We start from the raw sequence: 10,880 nt of genomic DNA, 5'->3' as shown, positions 1-10,880 counted from the left end.
ACCACCAGATAGTTGAAATAGGTAATTCAAATGTAGGGTTTCTTACTCAATATTGCTTTATTAATAATAAGCTAACAGTATGTAATAGAATTTGGATATATATCTAATCCAGAAAAGGTTACTTAACTAGAATTGAGTAATGTCTGCTAAATGACAAGCAAAGTATGGTACTTTTTCAGAGGTCTTTTTAGGACTTCAATTCATGTTTATTGCGAGCAAAGTGATACTGGAGAACTTCAAAAAACGACACTTATTCAAAGCTAATTTAATCAGTAACTTTATTATAACAAAACCTGTATATTAACCCATTTAAACTCTTGTAAAATTCAGTGATGTGAGCTGTATTAAACCCAGGTATTAGAGAAAATTTGCATTGTAAAACCTGGTAACAATAGACATGTATGGGTGGTCAGTAATTCAAGGATACCTTTTAAACAGTTTTATATAATTCATATCAATATGCAAAATTACCATAAAAGATACAAGGATTAATACATATTTACATTTTTAGAAATACTTTTGAGGTTCACAATTGTCACTTTTCTAAATGAGTATTTACAGAACAAACAAAGAGCCATTTTTCATAGTCAGAATTGTTCATTAAATCTTGCTTTCCAGTAACAATTACATAGTGACTTCTTATGCCCAACATGTGAGAGTTGAAGATCAGTGGGTGTTGGGCATGGTGGCTCACACCTGTAATCCCAACAGTTTGGGAGGCGGAGGTGGGAGGAATGCTTGAACTCAGGAGTATGAGACCAGCCTGGGCAACATAGCGAGACCTTATCTCTAGAAAAAATTTAAAAAATCAGCCAGGTATGGTGATGTATACCTGTGGTGGTGCAGTCTCAGCCGCTTGGGAGGCTGGAGTGAGATCCCTTGAGCCCAGGCAGTGAGCTTAAGCTGCAGTGAGCCATGACTGTTCCACTGTACTCTAGTCTGGGTGACAGAATGAGACCCTGTCTGTCTCCAAAACAAACAAGTAAAACCCGTGGGCATTTAAAATTGCATTATCTTAGCATCTCAAAGTTGTAGGTAACAAGCTGTAGCCCCAAATTTAAATGTAATCAGCAAACATGTTCTAAGTTACTGGACTGTAAGTAAGATAATTTACTGAACATTGAAGACATCTTGGTAACCCAAGATCTTGAGTCAAACCCATTCTTAGGTGCAAAATATTATCAGACACTGGGAATAGCTTCATGCTTTATCGAGTCAATTCCACAGAATAAACGAAATGGACTGGTATAATTATCAGCATTAATATTGGGGTTGTGTGCTCTACGGCATACCAGGGAGTTCCCACTATGTATGTTTTGTTTATGGAACTAGAGAAACTCACCTGAGCACTTTGGGACTGGATTCAATATAGGACAAAGGATTTACTCAAAGTTTGCTTAGTAAAACACAAACTGGAAAAACACTTTTTCTAAAATGTACCTGGACAGTCATCAGACTGTTTTGTAAATTTTAGTAAAATGCTTTTTCAGAGAAAATACACATAGCAGCTTTCAATCAAAGAACAGCATTGCAGTTAAGTGACAAATGTAATAAGCCACAAAGTCCTAAGCATTTCATTTAAAGAATCCTAGGCCTTTCCAGACCAAAGAGCATGAGGCAAACGTGGTGAATCAGCCCAAAAACAGATGCAACTTTTAAGTTTTAACTCTGGCTCTCCATTGTAAGGCCTGGCCACATTCTGTGATGGAACGTTAATAGATCCAAATTACAGTAGAAATTTTTGCAAGTGTCGTAGAGCAAAAAGAAATGCATCCTCTGTATGTGGTAAGGGACCTGCTAATCATTGTCTGTAAGTGGGAAAGGAACACGGTTTTGTCACTTTGAAGTATCTTTTAGCGGTAAGGATCTAAATAAGGAAACTGTTGGCCTTGTGTCCATATCACATGTTAGAGCTGCCTAGGCTTTTTTAAAAAAATGCAGCCCTGTATGTTGGCATGTGTCTGCAGTCCTAGCTACTTGTGGGTTGAGGTGGGAGGATTGCTTGAACCACAGAATTTGATGTCAGCATGGGCAATGTAGTGAGACCCTGTCTCAAAGAAACCCAAAAACTAAATCACACAAGTACGAATCAATACCTCAGAGGGGACTCAAGGAAACCCTTTCCTCAGGGCTTTATTTTTCACCATGGTAAATTTACTAAGGAAGACCTGAGCAAAATGTGGATCAACCAAGTAATGGTATGTTTTAACAGTGGAGGGGGGAGGTTCTGCAGCCACCACAGGGCATGGTATTGGCATGGAAGAACAGCTAGGGGCCAGGTGACAAGATGTCTTTGTGATGTAGTCCACAAGTCTGTTGTACTGTTGCTCTGACAGTCTCTCTCGGACTCCATCTACCTAGGATCCAAAAATAAAGATCAGTTGCCAGACCCTTATGAGAGTTCCAGAACAGAATTAGTTCTTTTGCCTTGATATATTTGTACATTATGCCTTTTAGGTCATCTATTAAAGCCATTAATCCAAAATGTTTCCTTTTTTCCTCTGAGATACGGCAATGATAACAATGCACTTTTAGCAGTATAACAAAAGTTGTGCATGAGACTTAGGACAGCCTCCTTTGAATAAGCATTTGGTGGTGTGTAAAATTCCCATGTTTGAAGTTGACTATTTGATAACATTCTACTCACTAACCATTAAAACATCTGTCATTGCTCTGTAGCAACCAGCCCAAGAAAAAAGGAGAAAAATCTTTCCTCCACATAAATCTATTCAACATTAAACTCAGCACTGAAATAAAAGCTCTGTTTGCCTAGCTCCCCAAACCTCTTCAGATAGAACATCTTAAAGTGGAGAACACCTCTTTCAAACCAGTGGCTTTGGACAGAGCATTAAAAAACCTTTTGAACTGTAACATTTTCTGCTTTTATAAATCCTAGGATTTAAAGCCAGAGAAAATAGAAAAGCTGGGCAGCGGAAGGGGAAATTTTTATGGAAAAAAGAGGATGCAAACTACATTTATGCTTCATAAAAGTCTGGTTCGTCTTCAGTGGAACACAAATAGAACTGAGATATACTAGGTTCTTCAGTGAGATTTTCTGAGAAAGCGCTCATCAACTCATTCTAAGGCAGCTGAAGGTATAAATTCTTCCCACCCTGAAGTCCTTTAGCTGTCTAGTGTGTAGATCAAGTGGAGTGGGAAGTTTGCAGTTGTAAGCCACTGATTTGTGAATCTAAGGTAGCCACCAAACTTTCTGTGGTTGTTGCCTACTGAACATTGGCAAGACTACTCGGGAAGAAATGATAATGTAAAGACTTCCTAGTTCTGTGTGTGGTCCAGTAACAATGCTATCAAAGTGTCTTAACAGCTGGAGAAAGTCCGTGTGATGGCACAGAGATAGTAAAGGGGCTTGCTAGAGAAATAAGTAAGGAGTCCCTTAGAGTTTGGATCTTGTGTTTTTAAGCTTGGGGAAAAACGGTCCCCAAAGATTCACTAACAGATGAAAGCTCTGCACCACCAGGCAAAAGCCAGAGCTCTGATATCATTTGATGGGGCCAGAATTCAGCTGGAAAGCTTTGAATACACAAAAAGTTTTAATTGCTCCTCCTGAACAGCAGCACAGGAAAACCCGTGTTGTGAAAGGAACCCAGCCAAGGAATAAATTGACCTTCTGACTCATTTTGAGCCTCTCATAAGGGATTTCAATAATGTGCCAAGCATATTAAGCAATTATTACCCCTAAACTGGTTGCATTTAACCAAGAAAAGCAAATGCTGAGTTTAAAAAAAAAATCTCAATCCTGCCATATTTAAATGTACTGCATGATGTCATCTACAAATTAATTCCTTCCAAAACTCAAAGGAACTGTGTTTCCTAGCATCTAAGGCAAAAGCTAAAAACCAGAAAAGTCATTTATAGAAGATCTTAAAATACTGCTTTTAGTCTTCACTGGAAGTGTTCACAGCAGACAGGCTTCCTTATGTCTGTGGATTATGTTGGGAAGCACTAAAAGACAGCTCAAGAAAGCTCCCTGACAAGACAGCACTGCTGGCCACCCTCCCCCACCCACTCATGTTGAAAATACTCCGGATTACAGCAGTTGGGAGGGTTTAGTCTCGAAGATGCTCTGCAGCTTGAGTTTTCTTGGGGGTAAGTAGGAGAGGTTGGGGTTACAGACATAGGATTACGGCAGCAGTTATTCCCATTAAGTCATTAATAGGAATATTAATGAGACAGAAAGTGGAATAGAGAAAGCAGAATGTGGAGGCTGAAGGCGCATTGGCCCATCCACTTTCCAGCCAGTGCCTGGCCTTGGCTGTGCAGGCACAGTGCTCCTGCTCTCAGTCATGTCTTCCCACCTCTGTTTTAGGCATTTCTTAATCCCAACCCTCTTTCAGCCCTGGACAGCAATGGAAAATCAGTGTTGAAAATGGTATCCAGAGCTTCAGTGCTGCTTCCTCATTCCACAGTCCCAATAATCTTGGCAACTTTTAGGAGTGGTGACTCCAGATACTATCTCAACCCCTAGGGAAACTGAGGTCTGTTTCCTTCCAGCCTATGATGATTCTCCACAGTACCTGCCTCAAACAAAAATACAAGAGAAGGATCACAGTTGAAGACAGTTCAACAGCAAAAGAATCTCCAGTCTCAAGAGTTTAAGATCTGAAATATTTCCCAAGCAGCTAAGGAATAATGATAGTCACAGGGCCTTGGAAGTTTCTCATTAAGGACTAAAGACTTAATTGTAATGATATTATCCCTTGCCAAATCACCGCTGCTTTATTGTCAACTGATCAGAAGATCTTGGCAGATCTAATAAAGTCAGCCTGGACATCTGACCTCTGTTTATTCCCAGAAAGTCATCAACTTGAAGGAGCAATGTAGTCCTGGTGCCAAACCCTAGCTTAAAGCCTGACTATGATCATGATCCAAGAAACTAGAGAAATCTTAGAGTTGTTGTGGTTGGCTGCTTTCCATCTTCTCAGATAATTTTACCCAAACAGTGGTGTGACGGAGATACATGCCCCCATCGCAGGAAGAGAATAATGAAAGGAGGATCAGGCAGAACCTACTGGGGGCAGGTTTGCTGTGCATTGCTGGGGCCACTCAGTCCCCAGGTTAGGACCAGCAGACTCCAGTTTGCCACTGATCCACTACCATCTTGCTGTGTGGAAAAAGATGGCTGTTTCTTATGTAAATAATTAGGGTCTTATGGGTCAGGCCATCACCCAAGGAGGAAGAGCACAGAGCAGTTTTCCAGTGGGTGCACCTGTTTACCCTGGGCTGGACTACAGGAAGCTGGGGTCTTTCTGGTCGGGGCTCAGCTCTGACTCCTGACACCCAGTATGCCTTGCCTGCGCATCTTTTCCACATTATGCAGGCCAGGAGTCAGCCATGGAGCTGCCCCAAGAGCCTTAAGTATCATCCCCAGGGGGGGATTCTGTGGTACTTATGGGGTGGGAAACCATCCTGTGGGAAAGAACACAGCCACAGAATACAAAGCAGTGGATGTGAGAGAGAGACCACCTCACAAAATGTTGACCCTTGAAGTCACCAGGTTTGGGGGTAGGGGAGGGAGTGGAGAGTCTTTTTTCATGATGCCCCTTGCTCCTGCAGTGGTCCTCTCCAGCACCCACAGACCTCCAGCACCCTGCAGCCAACTGGGGTCCTCAGGCAGCCAAGGACCTGACTTCAGGCTTTCAGACAAGGGGGCCTCCTTTGTGGAGCAGTTGCTGGGAATTGCTGCCCCAATCCTGGCCCTTCCTGTACCGACCCACTCATTTTGTAACTCCATTGTCCTGTCCATCGAGCACCCCAGCCCCATGACGGCCAAGCCAGATCAGCCTTGTTCAGCTGACATGGTGACTTAGCCCCAGACCTTGAGTCCTGCTAGCCGCCTGCTGGGCTCTCCTGTACAGGGCTCGTGCATATCTGGATGGGGGCTTCCCAGTGCCCTTTTGCAGTGGCCCTCTGGCCTCCACACTCCCTCTCTGGGTAGCAGCTCTCCTTGGTCTCCAGCAGCCACTCCAACCTCCCTGCCAGCTAGTCTTGTTTGCCCTGTTTTCTGAAACGTACCTCCACATCACAGGCCACTCTTGGCTGCTTCAGCTGCACTGTGAGTAGGCTGTTCTGCTTGCTGTCCTGTGCACAGTCGATTTCTGTGATGGGGAAAGCCTGCTGCTGTGTGTCCTCGCTGACACTCACCACGAAGAGCACTTCTGATGTCAGCAGCAAGCACCCTTCATGCTCCTGGCCTGAGCCCCTCACCAAAACCACGTCCAGGGCCATGTGGACTTCTGGTCTGCCCAGAGACTGAAGCATTTTCCTGTTTAAAAGGAGAAAAGTGAGGCCAGGGGCCAGCTTTGAAAAGATGGTCACTTATCAGCACTCATTATTTACCAATGGGGCGGCCTCCCCAAGGGCAAAGGGCCCTCACCAATCCAATTACTCATTTTAGCTTGAAATGTAATTGTCAGTTCTCAAACACTGATTCTGGTTAACAGAACCTGCTTCCTCCTGGGAATAAAGATTTCCCTTGGTTTTGCTTAGCTCCTTTTCTCTCCATTAGAAATAGCACCTCTAATTCGAGTGGCCATTCCACAGGGAATCTCAGGCCCTCTAGCAAGACTGGGCTTCTCTGCCAATGTATGACTTTCCTTGAGTGGTTAGGTATGGAGCAGAGGAGTTGTGCAGCTAGCCCCAAACCTGGCAGTGGCAGCCCCTTCCTGTCCCTCTACAGTGCTCTTGTGCTGCCTGAGATGCCAGTGCCAACAATGGCTACTCCTGGGCTCCCTGGAAGTGTGGCCCATTAGCTTGAGAGCAAGCCAGGAGCTATTAACATACAGTATGGATGTAAAGTTGAGCAAGTATCTCAATAATTTTACCAGACATATTTGACATGGCTGTTTGGAGCCTGGTCAGCATGTAGATCACTTGGCTCATAGCGCTGTTTGGGAAGCTGAGAAAGTCCAGCTCCATGTAAAATACCTGTGGTAAGAGAAGCAAGGGAGTTTTACTACTTGTTTTCTGGAAAACAGTTTCATGCTGCAATGATGTCATCTGCTCAGAGCCATCCATAAAATGTTACAGATCCAAAGTGATGTCACATCTTTGGAAGCAAGTGTATAGATAATCTTTAAACATTACAATGCTCTTAACCTTGGTGATCTTGCATTAGAAAATTAAAATATGAATGTGTTACACAGTCCAAGCATAGACCAGCAATTAGAGGAAGCAAAAACACTGAAAGTAGCTGGTCATGAACAATAGCTTAGATATCATTTGTAATTGATATGTTAAAAAAGTCTAGCTAGGTCTGGTATGGTGGCTCATGCGTGTAATCTCAGAACTTTGGGAGATCAAATCAAGGTGGGAGGATTGCTTGAGTCAAGGAGTTAGAGACCAGCCTGGGAAACAAAGTGAGACCCCCATCTCTACAAAAAATAAATAGTGGTGCGTGCCTGTAGTCCTAGCTACTCCGGAGGCTGAGGTGGGAGGATCACTTGAGCCCAGGAGTTGGAGGCTGCAGTGAGCTATGATTGTGTGACTAAATGCCAGCCTGGGTGACAGCAAACCCTGTGTCTAAAAAAAACCCTCTAGATTGTTAGTTAGCTTCCTTAATACTTCTGTATCTGTGCTAAGGCTAGTCAAAAAATAAAAAACACAGATATATACAGAGGCACACCCTTTGCCTAGATACACTGTTTAAATGCTAAGTGACTTAATCCAACTGTTAAACACGAATCCATGTACATTTATGAGTGCGCTTGGGGCCTCTGGTTTATGACATGCTCTTCCTGGTGCCAGCACCAAATGAGGGCACCCAGCAGCAGCCACATAGGCCTTTACAGAGACTCTCCAGAACCAAAGATGGTACAGCATGTGTGCTTTCTGAGGGCTTGTAAATGTTTATAAACGACGCAGTCATTAGACTAAGAGTTAGTGGTTTGTAAAACCTTCAGTTCGGTAATAAAAGTTTTACAAGAGTGATGGAAACCAAAAAGGCCATGTGAAGCTCTGCTGTAAGATCTTCTTACATAAGGGAGCATTCTTCAGCCCTGGGAAACACAGTGAGGGACAATGGCATTTTCAAAACCAAAAGAATTTGTGAAGTATGACTTGACTTTACCTCACTGGAGTCCGTATCATAAGGGAGTTTAACTTTTCCCACTTACAGGTTATAGCACATCTTACTGTCAGTTTCCCTGTGAGTGAAAATGTCATTCACAGAAGGAGAGGGAAATGAGGGGGGCGAGGAGGGGAAAGCGAAGAGGAACACATGCTGGCGTCTGTGTGGTCTCTTAAAGGATGCTTTCCGGATGGCTGCCTGAAGTGTGGGCACTCATTCATCTCCACTCCCTTCCTTTCAGACGCTGTTTTTATGCCCTGATCTGGCTGCCTCTTGTCAGGCCTGCTGAGGAGCCGGATGCCTCCCTTGAAACATCCCGTGGGCTTTATGGCCAGATGTGGATGCAGACAGTGTGCTTACATGTCTGACAAACGGGAGGGTGCTTCTGTGGTTTGTGATACTAGCTAGACAGCCTGCTTCATGACCAAAATGATGACACCAATTTTAGGTAAAATGTTAACGGTTCCAGCCACAGGTTTATGGAAAGTCACTTTAATGTGCTCTGCCACGAATACAGAAAATAAGCCTGGGAGGAGGTGCTTCCTTTCATAGGCACCCATTACTCGTGTGCACACTGCTGCACGGGGAGAGGCCCTGGCACGCCCATCCAAGTGCAGGTAGTGCCGTGCGCCCATGCACTCCACAGCTGTCTGCTTGCGAAAGGGATTTTAGTTGCAGATCCTTTGTTTCTGCCCCGGCCTGGCTGTGAGGAGCAGGATGGCGTCTGTGGGTGAGAAGGCCACCCCAAACCCAAAGATCCATGTGCACATCCACACTCTGTCTCATTCTCTACTGCTTCTTAAAGTTATCTTCCCACAACCTATCACTCCTTCCACATTTCTCATAGGAAAAAGTGTTAATTCTTTTCTCTGTGGTATTCTCCATTCTGCCCTCAACCTCTAAACTGGTCTATCAAGTGTACTGTAAAAAGATTCTGTGACATATACACTGAAACTAGTAACTGGTTTCCTGATTCTACGGTTTTATTATTAGTAGTAAAATTCTACTCTGTGTAAATAAGCATAGAGAGGTAAGAGAGATAGCCACTATTTATTTATCTTTTACTCCTCTACCATGTGAAAGGTTACACTATCTTAGGGAACCCTTGGTATAATCATGCAAATCACTTAACGTCTGGGTTGGCCTGATGGGTTTTCCACCAACTTACCGTAACCAGTCTGTGACACCAGCTCAGCAGCTCCTCCGATGGGCTTTGTGAACACCCCCATGATTCCTTTCCCCACACCTGAGATGACACCCTTGGCCTTGTGTCCTGCTGAAGCATGTGCCTCAGATGTTTTCTGGAAGTTCTGCATCGGCTGATCGACTATACCAGCAATTGCACCTGGAATAACAAAAGCCCTCAGTAAGGACAGAGGCTTAAAATTTTTGGAAAATGAAAGGCTCCATCTGGAACACAGTTTTATCTGGATTGAAAATGAGTCCCCACCCTCATTGTAAAGGTCTTTACTATCCATTTATTTACCAGTTACCTAAGTACACCAAGGGCAGTAGACATTTATTACTGTCATCAAAGTACAATATTCAGATGGAGTTTGGTCCACACAGTCAGGATCTGTGAAGTTTAATTCAGAATTTAACAAACCTGTCAGTCTTTTCAGTGTCATCCACACATCTTTCCTCTGAAGTCAGGCAACACAGTTTACAGAGAGGAGCTAACAATTCCTCAGGAGCAGAGAAAGACTGTTCAGCCCAATACATTTGCACCGATTCAGGAAGATGAAAAACTGGAAGGGGTTAAGCCCCTTTCTAACTCCCCACTTTTAATAATAATCATAACAATCATAATTTAGTAGTATTAATACTTAAGAGTAATTATTGATATGGTAATTATTATTTTGATTATAGGTAATCTATCTATCTTGAATGCTTACTAGGTCTGGGGACTGTGCTAAGAGCTTTACTTGTATGAGATTATTTGATCCTCATATTCCCAGGAGTCAGACATTGTTTTTATCCAAATGTGGACACTGAGGCACAGAGGTTAAGGAGTTTTTCCCAAGGTCACACAGCTGTTAAGTGTACAGAGAGTGTGAGTCACAGCATAGCTCTTAACCACCAAGAGATTCGCTTATCCCATTTATAAAACAGGCTCTTCCTCTTTGCCAATCTTGGAAAAACCTTTCTCTCTCACTTGAATTGAGGTTTGGCCACTTACTCCTCACTTAGAATAGCGACCAAAACCCCTCGGGGCTCTGCTCCCACAGCTGTAGCACAGGGCGTCCATCTCCTGCACTGAGCCTGAGGCAGTTAAGATGAAAGGAGCCCCTCAGGCAGTCCTGTGGATACGGCCCCTGTGCTACTCCTGCTTTGAGAGGCCAACAATGAGAGCCAGAAAAGCCTCACCATTCTGATTTTTTTTCATGATGGAGTGGAGGGCTCCCTAACTCAGAAGGGAAAATTTCTTTACAATTCTTGACAGAATTGTCTGTTTTCAACTCAAAACTGCTAGAATTGATGAAAATGCTCTGATGTAGAAATTTTAGTGCACATCACGTCAATTGTAAAGGGAATGTTTTTCATGGACTCCTTTCCTCTAGGTTTTGACAAAGACATTTAAGTTTATGCATTGACAGATTCAGAATGACCTGAGGCAACAGGCCTGTTTCCCAGCCTAGAGTCGTGCTGCCAAACCTTACACAGAAATGGCAAGAGTGAGCAGAGGAAGCTGCTCCCAGCAGGCCCAGGCCACCCCAGCTATCAAGAGTGAGGGTCACTCCTTCAGCATCACAGCTAGCCAGGCCTGGCGCTCAGCTAGGAGCGCCCCTCATTT

At 43.7% G+C, this 10,880-nt stretch overlaps 1 protein-coding gene across 34 annotated transcripts in view; it reads right to left on the bottom strand.

Annotated features, from left to right (window-relative positions):
* Nucleotides 1-261: 261 nt before the first annotated feature.
* Nucleotides 262-10,880, bottom strand: part of VPS13B (vacuolar protein sorting 13 homolog B) — an 857,597-nt gene continuing 846,978 nt past the window's right edge. For 33 of the 34 annotated variants that reach the window (XM_073999176.1, XM_073999180.1, XM_005563786.5 and 30 more), the window contains 4 exons: nucleotides 9,255-9,431; nucleotides 6,843-6,945; nucleotides 6,034-6,283; nucleotides 262-2,357 (listed from right to left, as the gene is read on the bottom strand). In XM_073999176.1, coding sequence (XP_073855277.1) covers nucleotides 2,109-2,357; nucleotides 6,034-6,283; nucleotides 6,843-6,945; nucleotides 9,255-9,431 — 779 coding nt within the window. In that variant the 3' untranslated portion in view covers nucleotides 262-2,108. The remainder of the gene's footprint in view (nucleotides 2,358-6,033; nucleotides 6,284-6,842; nucleotides 6,946-9,254; nucleotides 9,432-10,880) is intronic. The other variant, XR_012416558.1, reaches the window with a different exon arrangement.

This window comes from Macaca fascicularis, chromosome 8 (genome assembly GCF_037993035.2).
Source record: "Macaca fascicularis isolate 582-1 chromosome 8, T2T-MFA8v1.1".
NCBI classification, from domain to species: domain Eukaryota; kingdom Metazoa; phylum Chordata; class Mammalia; order Primates; family Cercopithecidae; genus Macaca; species Macaca fascicularis.
The sequence above is the reverse complement of the archived record's forward strand: the minus strand, read 5'-3'. Positions and strand labels throughout refer to the sequence as shown.